Source organism: Phascolarctos cinereus, unplaced genomic scaffold, assembly GCF_003287225.1.
Source record: "Phascolarctos cinereus isolate Bilbo 61053 unplaced genomic scaffold, phaCin_HiC Scaffold_5;HRSCAF=322, whole genome shotgun sequence".
NCBI classification, from domain to species: Eukaryota; Metazoa; Chordata; class Mammalia; order Diprotodontia; family Phascolarctidae; genus Phascolarctos; species Phascolarctos cinereus.
In genome coordinates, this window is record NW_027555958.1 from 365410507 (window position 1) to 365429069 (window position 18563).

Consider the following 18563-nt stretch of genomic DNA (forward strand, 5'->3'; position numbering starts at 1 on the left):
GAGTCCTTAAATTTTAAGATGGTCTATTCTTTGTAAGCTAAATTCCCATTAGGCATTTTCCCTAATAGGAAAGTTTTCTTACTCTTCTGAGACCAATATCTATAATCTGACTGAAAAAACCTTGGGTAACTACATGTCTAGCATGTCCCCATGAGGCACTGTCTGTACCAGCCACTCTATAAAAAAACCATTGTAACTTATTTTCCGAAACTCTCTAAAGTTGTATTTTTAAAGAACTAATGAAGTGCAGATAGTGCAGGAGGCCCACTATTTCTCAGACTACTATTAATTCCTAACAGGATTAATAATGATATACTGTGTTTATGTAGCATCTTTCTAGCATCCAATAAACTCCAAGCACTTTTACATGCATTTCCCTAAAGTACAAAATAACTAAATCCTAAAGTACCTTTTTTTCTTTGATTATAAATGAAAGCTAGCTACATTTCTACCTATTGATACAATTGATAAGAATACTAAGATAATTAGTGCAGCTGAGATTTGAATGAGAAGCTAGTACAATGAAAAGTGCATTGTATTTGGGGTCAGATGACCAGTGTTCAGAACTCGCTTCCTAATTGTGCAACCAATTGCAAACCATTAAACCTTACTGGGCCTTGGTTTCCTCATCTATAAAATAAAAGGCATAAACTAGATGAACTCTTAGGTCTCTTTCAGGTGTACATCTATGATGAATATGAAGCCTTTAAGTGTTTATATTCCAATAGAAGCAAGAATGTATCTTGAGTTATTTTTTTGCATTAAGGTCTAAAGTTGGGTGGAAGGTCCAAAGAGGCAGATTTAAGCTAGATTTAAGGACAGAAGAATCTCTTAACAAATACGAATGGGCTGTCTCAAGAAGCAATGAGTTCCCAGTCTCATTGGAGAATGTCAGCAAATGTTAGATGAACACTTATCAGGTGTGCTGTAGAAAGGATATTTTTCAGGTACAGGTTGGACTATATGGAATCTGGGGGCCTTTCCAATGTTGGAATTTCTTTGAATCTGTGATTAAACTTCTAAGAAAGAGCTGAGGATGCTTTAGGGCTCTCTATTTTGAAAGAGACTATCTTATTAGGAAAGATGTTACTGACCTAAAAGGAACTAATTCACTGAAAACCCAGAGACTGATCTCAAACAGTGAGAGATCTTAGCAGTCTGGACACTCCCAGGAGCAATGGAAATAATCAGCTACTGTATTTAATGGCTATAATTTGGAGGTAAGGCTGGTAATAATAGTGTATTTTTTATATGTTGAAGTATATGTCTGCAAAACTTACAGGTTTGGGGATTCTTGAAATGAGACAGTGTTTATAAACATACTGTGGAACTTCAACATTAAGTCTGTTTAGTGACAGACAGAATTTCTCCAAAGCAATTTGGTGGTGGTCAAAAGGGGTATAACTTGGACCTTTTGAATTTTCATTGTGCAGAAAATAACCATCCTCACATGCTTTTGTGATGATTTTTCTCTTCAGACTCAAAGTAATTCAAACAACAAATAGTTATTTTCAGAGTGGAAATGGTCAAAATGTCTAAGCCCCAAATTTAACCTATAATTATGGTTGAAAATTAGGGTTTCCTTTCTTCCAGATTTTCACAGTCACCTAACTTTTGACCTGGCTCATGGTTAAGGCAAGCTAAGATATTTCAATCTAGTATCACCTAGAGGCAGAAAGACTGTAGTGAATTCATAATGAAAAGACGATAAATTGTTCCAAAGAAGAAAATCTAAGTAGTATTTTCTTTAGTTTTATTCTACTTTTTCCCAATTACCTCAAGAGTCAAGTACAAAATCTTTAAACTGGTCTAATCTGGCTCCCACCTTCCTTTCCATTCTTATTTTATATTATTACTTTTCATATAGTCTCCATTCCAGTCAAATGGCCCTGCTAGTTGTTTTCCTTATATGTCATTCTATCCCCCAGTTCAATACACAAGTGATCTCTCAACTCTTGTATGTATCCCTCCTCATCTCCAATTCATGTTCCTTCAAACCACAGCCTCAATGCTCAAATAAAGCTTTTTCTAATCCCTACAACTATTAATACTCTTTGTCTTTAAATAATTGCATTAACTTCTCTGAGCACATGTTTTAACTCCCCCCCACTCACAGTGATGTGTTAGTTTCATGAGGCTAATTTCAATGGTAGAATACGAGATCAGACTCCCCTACCCATTCCCCCAAATTTAGCAGTAAATGTTCTCTAAATGGATAGCTATATGGTAAACATTACTGCCACATCATTAAAAGTTTAAAGAAAAATCCAATAGACAACTCATGTGTGTTCCACTGTAGTATACTGTGAAGGATTTGAATTCTGATTGCCCAGTTTTAGATGAAAAGTGAGTGCAGGGAGTGTGAAAGCCATCAAGGTCCCCTTGGGCATTTCCAGATGAGCAGCACATTCCTTCAGTCTATAGAGAGCCAGTTTTCCTCATGTTGATACAAGTAGCAGTATCTATGTGAGAGTCCCAGTAGAAATCTTTGACATAAGGTTTGAGGATCTACATAAGCTCCGCTTCTGATACTTCTCCTTAAGGCCCTGCCTTCCAAATGTTCTTAAAGATTTGAGTACTTCTTGGTTAGGATATGCATACCTGAGCACTTAGATGGTCTTTTTTGAAAGCTACTTGGCCAAGGCCCACATATCTAAGTTCTCAGTCTTTTATATATGTCATTATTCATGAGTAATTTGTCTTTGGGACAGCTTTCCTTGACACACAGTCAAGACCCTCAGAGGTAGATGCTTATTCCTAGGCTCATATACCAAGAATGGATCTCAGAGTCTAACCTCCTCATTTTAAAGATGAGGAAATTGAGATCCAGAGAGTTTCAATGATTTGTCCAAAATCACACAGGTAGTAAGTGTCAGATGCAAGATTTGAAACCAGGCCTTCTGACTCAAAAACCCAATGCTATTTCTACTAAAGCAAAGCCTATGATAGACCAGTTAATAACTAAAATTACAACCATAATAATAATGATTATGACAATAATAAACTAGTATAGTATTTTAAGGTTGATGAAGAATTTTATTTCATTTTATCCCAACAATAACAACAGCGCTTATATTGTACTTACTATGTGCCAACTACTGTGCTAAGCTCATTGCAATTATTATTTCATCTGATCCTCATGATTACCATGGGAGGAAGGTACTATACTCATCCTCATTTTAGAGATAAGAAAACTGAGGCACACAGAAGTTAAATGATAGGGTCACACAGCTAATAAGTGTCTGAGACAGGATTTGAACCAAGGTTTTTACCAACTCCATGCCTAGCACTCTGATCACTGTGCTATCTAGCTGTTATTGTAAATAACTTTGGAATGATATTCAGTGACATAGGAAGATTACTTCTGAGTGCACGCTCTAATAACCTTCAGAGTCATTATTTTGAAATGATCCCAAGAGAAATTATTAGTATCTCAGAATAGGTGTTAGATCATTTGCACAGGTTACCAAAAGGAAAAAAAAATCACATCTTGCTGAACTTCTGGAATGCAAATTTGTGAGGCTTCAGGTGGGTAGGCTTCAAAGAAAATGAATAACTCTTAACAGTCAAGCAAAGGAGGATTATAATTAACCACACAATACTTAGGAAAGGAAGGTCCCAAAATGGCTGTTGCACAGTTATACTGGCAGAGTACAAATAATGACGACAACAATAACAACAACAACAATAACTTAATTCACCACTCAGTCTAACTTCCACAAACAGAAATTCACAAATCAGTAGCTTAACTGTGAAGAGAGTCACAGAAATCAAAATAAGGCCTTGGCCAATGAAAAATAGGCGGTATGGGGCACTCCAGTAGAAGAGAGATCCTTGAAGGCAAGGGTGTTTCATTTTTGGTTTCTATACCTTATACCCAGCACAATCCTTACAATATAGGTACTGGAACATAGCAGATGCTTAACGAATGTTTGTTGAATTTTGTTGTTGAATTTAGGGGTTTAATTTGAAATATTGATATGAAACTGTGACTTTTGCCTCATCATATTGCTATTCCTCAGGCAGTTAAATCAGAACACTAAATCTTAAGATGCTGTAGTTTGAGATCACATCAATTTAAACCTACAGAGGGAAGTCCTTGACAAATCATATGGAAGAGGACAACACCTACTCAAGTTGTCAAAACTACCTTAACTCTCAATCCCATGCATTTGTACAGATCATTCCTCTTCCCCACAATATTTTCATCTTTTTCAGCAAACTGCTTTCTTTCTCTTGCTTCAAAACCAATTCCTTATGGGAAGCCTTCTCAACCACGAGCATTCCCAGTACCTACCCACCATAGGTAGCTTCATATGCTCTTGTGTCACCTGGCCATTCATTTTATAGGACTGTGCACATATAGGCAGAATGACTAATAAAAGCATAAATGCAGAGTGTTTTGTGGATAGCCACCTCATTCCCACATACACTATGCCATATAGATCCTTTAGGAGGTATTACTGGGGATGAAACCAAACAGATGCATTAGAAAGATTTAAAATAAGATAGATGCAGTTTTAGTAGGTTTTTTGGCATTATGGTAGGCAATAAAGTAAAGTAGTATAGATTTTCAGTCTCATTCTGTTATCTTCACACATTATAGATTTTTTTTATGCCTGGGCTATTTAGGGGTTTCAAAATTCATTGCTTAAACCATAAACATCATCCAACAATATGAAAAAAAAAATATGCAAGTACACAAAGGATGACAATATCTGCTGAAACAAAAAACACAGTTATAATATAAATGTGGAAATAGCATGAAATCAAAATGGTATAAGTGGGTGCAACAAAATAACAAGACAGGGATCAAAGCATAAATGATTTTCCCAAAGTTAAAGATAAAACAATAATTAAGGGCGAGATTTCTTGAGGCTCCAGTCCTCTTGTCACATTAAGATTGTGGTTTTATTTTTTTCTTTTGGGGACTACCTCATTTTAAGCAATCCTCTCTTTCTCATTTAATGCCACAGTTTGGTTTCCATATTATTTGCAGAAATCTACTCTTCATTCTAAAGTGTGACATCATGACCAACAAAGCAAACCAGCTATTGAGGGGAAAACACTTTTCAAAGAGAAATGCATCGTAGCTCACATCACTTTCCAAAATAAAAATTCATAAGATAGTTCCTACCTATGGTCGTAATAACAGTGCCAGCAAAGAAGAAGGAACTTCCCAAGTCCCAGTGACTGATTTGATTGGAGGTGTTTCCTAAAGGTATAATCCCTGCATTTATTGCTTCCACTATTTGCTGCAAGTTTAAAAAGAAACTTGTCAGTATACATGATCATAGGAATTATATAGAATATGTTTAAGAAATATTAATTACTAATTATGTGAAAAATCATTTCTAAGGTTTTACTTTTTAATGTGAATCATACACAGTTTAGAACAATATAATATAAAGTTCTTATAATTAATCTACAAGAAGTTATGTTTGATGTCAACTAATTATTGAAACAACGGGAACAGGATAAATAAATAATATAGTGTTGATACACATTAATTCACATATTTAACCAATATGAATTTAATGAAGCTTCCTATATGTCAGAAACAACTATAGAACTTAAATACAAAAGTTGCAAACAACACAGAAGTTTAAATGCTAGAGAATAGAATCCTCTAGAAGAAAATACTTCTTGAGAGTAACAACTTTTTAACAAGTCCATCAAGTCTATTTTTTTATACCTCTATGTGAATAATGATCATTAATTTAGAATATAACCAATTATACACACAAAAAAAAGATTGGGATAAGGTAGAAAAGAGAAGTAAACTTTAATAATAGAGTCATTACTGAGCCTAAGTCCAACATGTGATATTTCAGCAAGTCTCAAATTCTTACAATTTATAACAGTTTTATTTTTAAAAGGGGCAGTCAGGTGGCTTAGTGGAGAGCACACCGGGCCTGGAGTCAGAAAGACTCCTCTTTCTGAGTTCAAATATGGCCTCAGACACTTACTTGCTGTATGATACTGAGCAAGTCACTTAACCTTGTTTGTTTCAATTTCCTCATCGGCAAAATGAGCTGGAGAAGGAAATGGCAAAACCACTCCAGCCTCTTTACCAAGAAAACCCCAAATAAGGTCATGAAGAGTTGGACATGATTGAAAAACAACTGAGCTACTATTTTAAAAAAAACTGATGGTGATGGGAAATTCACAGTCTTCACTTAGTAATTATTATACAAGAAGGTTTGAGTGTCCATTGGATGGCAAGCATTATACTAGAAGACGTAGGGAGGTATGGGGAAAGAGAAGACTCAATGACTGCCTTCAAGGAGCAGGTCATTGAGTAAGAGTTAGCATGAAGAGAATTATGATACAATAGGAAAAATACTGGCTTTGGAGTCAGAAGATCTAGGGTCACGTTCTGGCTTTGATTGATTCTGCGAGACTTTGGATAAATTATTTTGCTTCTTGGGACTTCCCTTTCCTCATTTATAGAATGAAGAACTTGGACTAGAACAGTAGACTAGATCAAACACAGCCAGACTCACATATTCTCTACTGCTGGAAAAAAGATTAAAGTGTAATAGGGAAATATTTAACAAAATAAATTAAAAATGCAATAAAATGTAGATAATATTACATTTTCAAGCTGAGTTAATACATGGCCTGTAAGGATCCTTCTGTATGAATGAGGAGCCACCTTTCTATTTGAATTTGACACCACTGGACAAGGTAATCTCTAAGATTCCTTCTGGCTCTTAATCTATAATCTGCTTTATTAGTTCTTCTATGTCTGGTCGTTCACAACCTCCTTAGCTTCCTCATATACAAAATCAGGATTGCAATACTCTAGCTACTTGTCTCAGGGAGTTGTTGGTTATTAAAAGATGTATTTTAAAAATCTGGAGTTAACATTATTATATTATAATATACTAAGACCATTTAAAAGCATTCAAATGAGGCTATACACAAACTGATACAGAAAAATCCATGAATAAAAGACAAAGAGAAAAGAAAAGAGGTGAATCTGCCAAAGTTAGAGGTGTAGATTTGGAAATCATCTTCATATAAGTAATAATTAAATCAATGAAAGTACAAGAGCTATCCTAGCGAGTAACTCCAAGAGGGAGAAGATTAAGACACTAAGGTGTCTAATATAATAGAAAATCATGGATATGTTTCATTTTTAGAAATAAATATGTTCATGAAAAGTTATGTGTGAAGCAATTACCCTCTGTCTAAGAAGAGATTCAAATCTTCCCTGTCCTGAAGTCATGCTTTATGAATTATCATTAGTGTGAAGCATTCTTTGTGGCAGAACTCCCTCCACCATGCAGATCTAACCCATCTAAGACTTAGTAGGTAAGCCCTAGAGAGTTACCTGAAGCCCAGAGAGTTTAAAGGTCTTGCTCAGGATCACCCAGATAGTAAGTGTTAGAGGTGAGATTTGAACCCAGGTCTTTCAGACTAATATGTGCATATTCATGTGTGCACAATATACTAACTTCCCTTGATCCTACTATACTTCTTTAGGTACTACCTCATCTCTCTCTTCTTACATTTCTTTGCTTGAACCTCAAGAGTCTGAATTTAAAGTCTTAATTTTTTTCACCGCTTCACAACTCTTCTGGCCTTTACAATTTGGCTTTTCTCCCACTACTCAACTGAAACTGTCATTTAAAGAGGCAGCATTGACCTCCTAATTGTCCAGTCCAATACTGGGTTTTTTTCCCCTCTTTCTCCAGTCTTCCTTCTCTGAATACTGTTGATCATCTGTTCCCTGATATCTTCTCCCAGGGGTGTCAGGTGCCAGTTTGAACTGCTCCGAGAGCCAATTATTAAATTTTCAGTGTAAGCATTTACATCTATAGCAGAATCTATAAATCATGGCTTGATCTATTGTTGATTGTCTAGCCTTAAGAAAGGGAAAGAGAAAAGGTGAATAATGTAGATTAAATTTATAAGTGTGTTGTCCAGCAGAGAGCTAGTTGTTAAATATTTACCAGCACATCACATCCCTGCTTAATATCATGGCTTCAGAGACACTACACAGTACTTATATGAACATTCATCACTCCTCTGTTTCCTTCACTGGTTCCTTTTCCTGTCATTTTAATTTAGACATTTTCCACATCGGCTCTGAGCAAACATCTTTCCTTTCTTCCATTCCCATCCTGTCATCCACTTCCATAGTTTAAAATTTCACCTCTGTACAAGTGACTCCAAAGTCCATCTCTCCACTCTTAACTTTTTCCCTGACTCCCAGACTGACATCTTTCCACTACCTCTTGGACACATTCAACTAGCTCTGCCGCCAAATTAATCATTTTTCCAAAAGCATCCCCTCAACCAGAATTCTCTGTTTCTGTTAATGTTAGCCAAACCCAAAACTTCCTTTTCACCTTTAAGCTTTTCTCTTTTTTTCATTCCCATACCTAATCAGTCACAGAATCCTTTAGATTCTACCTTCTTGGTATCTCTGATATCTGCTCCCAGACTCCCAGTGTCAGCATTCTGACTCATGACATTTTGCTTAGTCAATCATAATAGCTTCATCATCTTTTCTCAACACTTCTGCCAAAGTAATATCCTTAACATGCACCTACAATCAGATCATGTTACTGCTCAAAATTCTTTAGTGGTTCCCCATTGCCAAATGAGTAAATGTCAGACTCCTAAACCTGGCATTCCTAGAAAAGATAATCTGACCCCAATAAACCTGTCTAGCCTTATCCCACCACTTTACATCATATATTCCACCCTTTAGCCAAAATAGACCTTTTACTTGTCCTGACTAGACTATTGATGCCTTTCTTCTACCTGTTAGCTACACATAGAATCCCCTTCTCCCTTCTTTCTTCTATCTCCTGAATCTGACTGCTAGAGTCCTATTCATCCTCCGTGTCCTGGCTCCAACACCATTTCCTCCTTGATCTTCCATGATAGAAATGATATGTCCTTCTGAACTCACAGAATACCCTGACTCTTTCATATGTAATTACTATATTCCATTATGCATACATAGTTATTTGGGTATAATACTTCCTTAGTAGATTATAAGTTCTGAACAAAGTGACTAATTTATCATCATAGCTCTTTAGCAAAATGGCCTTGCCCACTATAGAGACTTCACTAAATTTTTCCAGAATCTTCTGAAGTGAATGACTGTGTATGTATTAATTCACTAGATTTATTTGCAGCTCTAATAGTAATAGCTAAACAGCAAATTATTTTGATGGGGTTGTTTTTGTTTGGTTTTTGGCTAGTACTTTCCTTTCTGAAACCTCAGTCAATTCTAACAAAGCATTGACTTATTGTGAGGCAATGACAAGAAAAAAAATGTGTGTAAATCACATATGCTCCTGAAATTTAATCATCTCATAGGAATCAATCAATCAATACATACACATGTATTGAGTTCTTACTATATATGTTTCAGACACTGTGGTAAGCCATGGATACAAGGTCAAAAATGAAGCAAGTTTCTCCTCTCAGTGAGCTTGCATTTTCTTTTAATATATATCCTCCTAAGTACAAAATATGTACAAAGGAAATACAAATGAATTGGGGGGGGGGGTACAGGAGAATTCAGCTACTAGAGTATCAAGAAAGCCCTAATGTGGGAAGTAACATTTTTAAGCTTTGAAAAAAAATCTAAGAATTCTAAGAGATATATGTGAGGAGGGTATATATATCTCAAGCATAGTAGACAACAACCTATGAAAAGGAATAAAGATGGGAAATGGAAAGACATGAATGTGGAACAGCAAGAAAGTGAGTTTTGCTGGATCATAAAAGACATGAAGTGGAATAACGTGTAATAAACCTGGAAAGGTAGGTTGGAGCCACACTGAGAAGGGCTTTCCAAATACCAGAAGAATCTATCTTTGCTTCTAGAGGTAACAGGGAATCATTGGAGTTTTTGGAGCAACGGCGTGACTTTTTTTTTGACTACGCATTAGGAAAATCACTTTGACAAATATATGGTGGATGGATTGTAGAGGAAGAGATGTCAGGCATGGAGACCTAGTAGGAGGTTATTGCAATAGTAAGGGAAAGAGGCTATGAGGGCTTGAACTAGGGGGTCATTGTGTAAGTGGAGAAAAGGAGATAGATGTAAGTGATATTGAGGAGGTAAAGTCAATAAGACTAGGCAACTGAATGGAAATGTGTCATGAGGGAAAGCGAGGCATTTAGAATGATTACAGTGCTACAAGAGGGGTGAGTGGGAAAATGGTCTTTAACAGAGATAGGGAAATTTGGGAAAGGGTTAGGTTGAGGAATATGTATCAATGACCTAAGATTAAATATATGGTTATATTTTACAATAATCATGTCTTTTAATTAGTGAATTTTATGATAATTGTTCCTTATTTGCTGATGTTTTCTCATATCCTCAGCTTTAGGGGAAGCATGCCAAACTTAAGATAGGTTACTCAGAATTATGACCTGAGATTTAACACAGATATATATGGATGCATGTATGTATATGTATGTATATACCCAGGATGAAAAACCTACTTTTCTCTCTACTACATGCCAAACACCAGCAGGATATGGATAGATCCAAGAAAGAAATAAAAGTGGGTCCTGAAGTCACATTTCACACTAAAAATTCATGACTGAAGGACCTTTACAGAATTGACAGGATTATTGAATTTGTCCTATATTTTCAGCTGGATTTTGGTAATAGTGAAACTTTGTCCATCCTGGCCTTTCCCTCCCACATATCTAAATTCTTCAACTGCAGGTTACTTCCGGTTTTGTGTTTATCTTCCAACACTGGTTAATACATCAACAAAGAGAAAAAAAAATGGTGGTGAATTTGTGTAACTTACAAAGATTACAGGTGATTAGATTAGGCCATACTGTATTTAGATCCTGGATAAGAGTCACGTTTTCAAAATTTCTCTGTAGAATGTTATGTAAGCCCAGACAGTGCTAGCTTTTTTTTACAGGGTAGAAAGAGGAGAAGCAGGGGGCATAATTATCGCTGTTTGTAAGAGAACAGCTTGGATGAAAATAAAACCTTTTTTTTCCTAAAAAGCTTTTGAAAACTCTTAGACGACCTTCCAAATAATGCACAATCCTGACCACACATTTCAACATTTCCTATCAAAATGAGATTTTTTAAAAAATGTAAAAAGTACTGTATTATTTTCCAGGAGAAAGATTCTCTTGCTTTTATCCTTTGGAAGGCCATTCGAGAATTAAAAGTCTTCCCTGCTCCTTCATCTCTCTCTCCCTCTTGCCCTAGCCTTCCAAATTTTTTTTTGTATTAGCTAACGAATGAATACATGCTAAGCATTTTTCTTGTTTTTGAAAATATGAATTTATTAGCCACATGTAAAAACAAAGATTTGAGACCAGATTATAGAGATGAAACAGGGATGGAGGCTCCCATAGATTCTAAAAAGAGGAAATCAATGAACTTGTATTTTTAATATACATAGTGATAATTATATTTCAACACAATTTATCTTCTGTGTAATTCTATGTGTTTCATTTTATGCATTTAATAACATTATTCTGAGAAGGGGTCCATATACTTCACCTGACTGCCAAAGGGGTCCATGACACAAAGAAGGTTAAGAACCTCTGCTTTGGAGGATGGTAGGAGGAAGGTCATAAAAAGGTTATTCCCCAATTATTGACATAAGCCCACAGAAACCTTTGTAATCCCCCTTTATAATCATACCTTTATGATGCTGCCAAAAAGTTCTGTGCTAGGTTTGTTGTAATCACTCTAACCATCTCCATCAACAATTCAAGCTGAAAAAACCCTAAATTGGAGGGCTTTTGAATTGAATCCTCCCAGACATCCAGGTTCACAACCTTGGTGTCATCCTCAACTTCTTACTCTCACTCACTTACTCTCACTCTCCATAGCCAAACAGTTGTCAAGTCCTGTAGTTTCTACTTGCAGAACATCTCTCATCTACACCCCCTTCTCTCCTCAGATACTGCCACTATCTTGGTGCAGGTCCTCATCACCTCACACCTGGATCATTGCTGTAGCCTCCTGGTTGATCCTCCCACTCTCATCTTCCATTGAGCTGTCAAACTGACTTTTCTAAAGTCCAGGCTTGACTATGTCACTCCCTCCCCTCCATTCAGTTAACTCCAGTGGTTCCCTATTGCCTCCAGGATAAAATACAAGATTCTGTTAGGCTTTTTTAAAGCCTTATATAACCCGTTCTCATCTTGCCTTCCCAGGCTTCTTCTATCTTACAACCCCTGCTCTTCCCCTCCCATATACTCTGTAGTCCAGTGACAGTGGCTTCCCTCCTGTTCTTCACACAACACCCTTGACAACACCCTTGATCTTCTGATTGAATATTTTCACTGGCTGTTCCCCATGCCTAGAATACTCTCCTTCCTCATCTCCTCCTCCTGGCTTCCTTCAAGTCTCAGCTAAAATGTTATCTTTTTTGAAAAGCCTTTCCTGATCCCTTGTAATGCTACCCTCTCTTGATTACCTCCAGTTTATCCTGTCTGTACCTTAATGTACATAGTTTTTTTTTTACATGTTCTCTCCCCCATTAAAATGTTAGCTTCTTAAAATCGGGGACCGTCTTTTGCCTTTCTTTGTAACCCAAGGACTTGGCATACTCCCTAGCATATAGTAGGCACTTAAAAAATTCTTGTTGACTGACTGACTAAAATGCAGCTTCTAGCTTACTCTAATGTAAGGTAGAATTTTAATATAGTTTACAAAATAAACACTGTGTTATAGTGGAAAGAGTCCTCAATTTGGAAGGATTTCCTGGTTTCCCCCTCCCCAATGGCTACTGAAATTACCTTCCACTTTCTCTATGTATATCTTATATGTATTTACCTAGTTATGTGTATGTTGTATTCCCCATCAGAATGTGATCTCCTTGAGTTTAAGGATTATTTTTGCCTTTCCTTAAACTCCTAGTGTTTCACATAATACCTGGCACATAGTAAGCCCTTAAAATCAATGTTTCTTGACTGCCTGCCTGACTGAGTTGGAAGGTCTGGGTTCAAATTACATTCATCATTCCCTCTCTCATTTACCTTTGCAATGGCAAACTTCCAGGCCTAAAATACTCTCCCCTTCCCCCTCTGTCTTTATAGAATCCAGCTTTTCATTCAAGACACCACTTTCTAAAATGGCGTTGTCCGATCTCCCCAATTGCCAAGGCCCTCCCTCTCTATTTTGTGTTTGCTTTCATTATAATGTTCCCAAAGTCTTAGTTCAGTTTTAAGCTTCAATAAGCTTCAAACTTATTATGTATACATATGTTTGCTCCGCATTAGAATGTAATCTCCTTGAGAAGAGAATGTTTCATTTTTTAAAAATTTGTATGCTCAGTACCTGGAATGTAATAGAAACTTAATAAATTCTTAATGATTGATTGACTGCCATGTCATTTATTATCTGTGTGTAATTGAGGGAATAAATTTCAGAGAGATCACAGAATTAGAATAAGCAGGATCCGGCAACTGATTGTATTTGGTAAGTGAGGAAGGAGAATCAGAAATGAACTAATGCCACCTGAAGTTGGTTTTCAAGGTATCAATTACTAAAAACTGTTAATAGTAAAACCTTTGTTATGTGGGTAAAGGGAAAATCAGAAGGATGTAAAATGGGGTCTATGTGAAATTTTGATCTGAAATTGTGTATGAAAAATATATTTCACTAATATTTTCACTATATTTCAGATGATAAGACTTCATTAGTATTCTTCCCACTGATAAGGACTACAACTTCTTTGATTAAGAATTACTATAACTAGGGGCGGCTAGATGGTGCAGTGGATAGAGCTCTGGCCTTAGAGTCAGGAGGACCTGAGTTCAAATTCTGCTTCAGATACTTGACACTTACTAGCTGTGTGACCCTGGGCAAGTCACTTAACCCTGATTGCCTCACCAAAAAGAAAAAAGAAAGAATTACTATAACCAGAGCAGCTAAGTGGTACAGTGGATAGAGTACTGGACCTGGAGTGAGGAGGACCTGAGTTCAAATCCGGAGTAAGATCAGACACTTGACATTTACTAGCTGTGTGATTCTGGGCAAGTCACTTAACCCCAATTGCCTTGCAAAAAAACTTAAAAAAAGAATTACTACTACCAATAAAATATCAGGCTCAATCTATGAGCCTCTGAAAGTTTTAGTGGATGAGCCTTTCAAAACTAAGTTAGTCTTAGTGATACATATCACTCAGCTCATTTCTGAAATCTTTCTGGTAGGAGGATTGGCCAGAGCTTCTGCTTTGCTGCCGTACCCCTTTTTATCATTATTAGTTGTAACAATAAATTAATAATCATAGATGACATCTGTACATCAAATGAGGAAACTGGCACCCAGGGAGTTTCATTGACTTGTCCATTGTCACACAGCCAGTAATTATCAAAAGACTGAGGAAGCAACGACTTGTGAGTAAATAGAAGCAATGAGTGAAGACAGATATTGGAGTTGGGGAAAAAGAGAAGGAAACTAAAGCTATAATAAATTACATGGAGTCAACACATTAATTTACACTGCAGTCAAACTGGATGGACTACTTTCCTCCAGACTCATCCTATGATTTCTGGCTACTGCTAAAATCTTCAATGCCACCCACCCATCTGTGGGAATCCTATACATTCCTTAAGACACAGCTGAAATGCCACATCTTTAATGAAGTATTCTTTAATTCTCATTTTACATTCCTACCACCAATAAGAAACATTCTGCTTTTCTTCAATGATGAGACTTCATTATATCTAACTGACGGGGCCCAGATACTTTCTAATCTGATACCTGGTGAGCACCATTCCTCCCCTACTTTCCACTTCTTGCTCAACGATATTATTGTTTCTGAAAAAGACATATCAATTGGCTGCCCTATCATTCAACTCAGCATCCCTTAACCTTAGCAGACTGAAATTCTCTTTCCTGATTACTATTCCCCTGTTTCTCCCACTATTAGAAGGTAAGCTTGTCAGGGCCATGGACTGCCTTGAGTTTGTGCTTCTTTCCCCAGTACATAGCACAGTACCCAGTATATAGCAAGCACTTTAAAAAAAAAAGCTATTTATTCATTCACTCATTTATTTCACATACTCTAATTTGGCAAAGCATCTGTGTGTCCTCTGATCAGTCAATCAAAAAAAAAAAAACACTAAGGCGGTGGCCGAGTGAGGGGGGGAAAGGCAAAGGATGAAAGAGATGCTATGAAGGTTGAAATGACAAGGTTTGGAAATTTGGAACAACTGAATACATAGGGTAAGGAAGAGTGAGGAGTCAAGAATAATGCCAAAGTTGCAAACCCAATAGATAAGGAAGGATTGTCATATTCTATTTTGCATTATTGTTATTTGTGTCCAGTTCTTATCTCCCAAACATGGTGAGCTGGAATGAGTACCAGAGTTGGAACCAGGACCTGGGTCATGTCCAGATTCTGCTTGATCACATATGTAAAGTTCTGTGCACTGCTATCATTATCAACCTTTTGAGGCCAGAGAACATCTAACTCATCTTTATACCAAACCCCAATGTTTGGCATTATGCACAAAATAGGTACTTATTTTATTGAATTGATTGAGAAGATATAAGTGAGAAATATAGTAAACTTGGAGCTAAGAGAACGAAGCTCAATTTAAATCAACGACCATTAGTCAAGTCCAGTCGACAAGCATTTATTCAGTGCCTACTATGTACCAGGCACTGTGCTAAGTGCATTAGTTAAGAATCTGATTATGCTAATTATGCAGCAATCATTCTGCCAGGTGCTGGAGATACCATGGCAAAAACAAAGCAATCCCCATCCTTACACTCTATTGGAAGAAACAATAAATACAAAATATATACAGGGTAACTGGGGAAAAGGGAGTTGGGAAAAGTGGCAATAGCTGGGTTACCACTGGAAAGGCCACAAGTAGGAAGTAATACTTTAAGGAAAATCAGGATCCTAAGAGGCCAAAGTGGACAGGGAGAGCCTTTTCAGCACATGAGGCAATCTATGCAAAGTCAAGGATCTCTGAAACAGAATGTCAAGCAGCTGAGCAAGTTCAGCCGGATTGTAGCATGATTAAGGGTAGTAATGGGAACTCAATCTAGTTCGGTTCAACCAGATTATGAAGAACTTTATATGACAAGCAGAAATATTTGCATTTTATCCCAGAAGCTATAGGGAGTCACTGAAGTTTCTTAAGCAAGGAACTGATGTGGTCAGATCTGCACTTTAGAAGTACATATTTGATAGCTGTGTAGAGGATGTGTCATAAAAGGAAGACACTGGGGACAGAGGGGTTATTTAGGAGACTATGGCCACAGGACAAGTAAAAGAGATATGTGCATGAACTAAGGTGGTGGCTGCATGAATGAAGAGAAGGGAAAAGAAGAAAGATAAATAGAGGCAGAATCAACTATCTATGTAATTTGTCCTTTCCAGACCTCTGTTTCCAGTGCATGGCACATAGCAGGTGCTTGTTATATGCTAGTTGACTGATTGCAAAGAAGAGAGGTCTAGATGATCCTTCAGGTTCCTTCCAACTTAAAATTTTTATTGTTCTGATATATTTGTATTTCACTTTGAATACTCCAAATTCAATAGACTCCATTTAGAAATTAGCACATTTTGGCTAGTTTTACAACACCGACCCTTTTACCAATTATACAAATGACAGAAGCCTTCAGCAATTTGTATGATTTCCCCTGCTTAGCCTATAATCCATTATATTTCTGAATATCTGACTGTTAATTCTAGAACTCTAAATCCATTTATGTTACTCATTCCATGCCTTTCCCGTGATTTCATTGCTCTGACTTTTAGGAACACATGACTAAATATATTAAAATGGGTTTTTTTGTCCAATAACAAAATTTTTGTCCAATGTTTTTATCGTCCAATAACAAAATGCATTGTCATACCTTTTTCAAAGTCTGCAATGACCTGGAAATGAACTAGAAGTAATAATAGCTCCCAATTATATAGCATGTTGAAGTTTAGAAAGCAGCTTTCTTCCCTACAAATCTGTTAGTTAGGTGACACAAGTCCTATGATTATCCCTATTTTACATATGGTAAAATTTGAGGTCAGTGATTTATCTATAGTCAAGTGTCAGAGTCAGAATTTGAATCCAGGCCTTCTGGTTCCACATTTAGAGCTCTCATTTACCTTACAACATGTCACCTTCCCAAGTAGCCAGTATACCTTATGATTAATGATCACTAGATGCTAGACATGTGTGTGTGTGTGTATATACATATATATATATATATATATATATATACATATATATGTATGTATATATATTATTTAATTCTCTGAATCATAGAATGGAAATATTCTAAGTTAAAATATTATTTCTTAATTTTCTGCCTTAAAAAATTTCTTTTTGCTGGTAGTTAGAGATTGTCCACCAAACCTCAACCATCTTTCTAGGACTTCAGTGTGAAAAAAGTCATATGCCCTATAACTGCCTGGCATTTATTTAATATTTATTCTAAATACACTTGCATAGCTATGCACTGTCCCTCCCAATAGAATACATGCTCTGGAGATGAGGGGTTGTTTTATTTTTCTTTGTATTTATATCCACAGTGCACAGTCCCTGACACGTAGAAGTTTATATTTCATACCTATTGACTGATCAATACTATCAGTCAGGATAGTTACTAAATGAAAGGAAAGCCTTTGGTAAGAAAAACAAGATTTGATCCTTTTCTTCAATCCAATTCAATTCAATAATCATTTATTAAGTACTCATGTGCAAGGGATTTTCTGGATCATAAAGTCAGGGCATTTATACTTTGAAAACTGAATTCCTTTTTAAAAATTCCCCTGAAATGCCAACTGTTTTAAACATTGGGTAGAAATTAATGTTTGGGTACTTAAGGATCTTTGATTTCATTAACGTTTGTCATTTCTCCAAAAAATGTAGATTACAATGGGGCACTTAGGCGGCACAGTGGATAGAGCACTGGCCCTGGAGTCAGGAGGACCTAAGTTCAAATTTGGCCTCAGACACATGATAGTCACCAGCTGTGTGACCCTAGGCAAGTCACTTAACCCCAACTGCCTCACCAAAAAAAAAAAAAAAGGTAGTTCACAAATCATCCACACCTTATTAATGGTCTTAGTGAGTCTCTAAAGTGAACAAACAAATTAAAAAACAAACAAAAACATGACTTAGTGGCCAAGCTATTGTTGAGCCCCCTTTGAACTTGGAACTGCTTTTCAGATGACAGACAGGCAGTTCACTGTTGGACCCATACTTGAAGTCTTTCTACTTGAGTACTACCCACTACAGCTAATGTTCAGTAGGCATAGCATTGAAAGTCCTGGGTCATCTCCATGTCATTATAAGACATTAGGATGTTAAATTATTTTTTAAAAGTATGAATATGCTTTTGCATGTCTCTGATCTGGACAGTTGATATGTTTCAAAAGACAGCAATAGGCAGTTAGTTTGATCTTTTCCTCCCAATAATTTGGAAAATAAAAGTTACATGTTCTCAACTGTAAGCAAAACAGACTTGCAGTTTTAGCCCATTAATCAGTAAAAGTGCACAAAAATCAGTTGCAAATTCTTTCTTTGGATGGAGAGGAAATACGTTTAGGCAAACTGTGATATGTGTGCATGTGTGTACG

At 36.5% G+C, this 18563-nt stretch overlaps 1 protein-coding gene across 3 annotated transcripts in view; it reads right to left on the bottom strand.

The window, feature by feature from the left end:
* KCNK2 (potassium two pore domain channel subfamily K member 2) overlaps positions 1-18563 on the bottom strand; it is a 193907-nt gene that overhangs the window by 140295 nt on the left and 35049 nt on the right. For all 3 annotated transcript variants that reach the window (XM_021007782.2, XM_021007785.1, XM_021007784.2), the window contains exon 3: positions 5138-5255. In XM_021007782.2, the coding sequence (XP_020863441.1) occupies positions 5138-5255 (118 nt within the window). The remainder of the gene's footprint in view (positions 1-5137; positions 5256-18563) is intronic.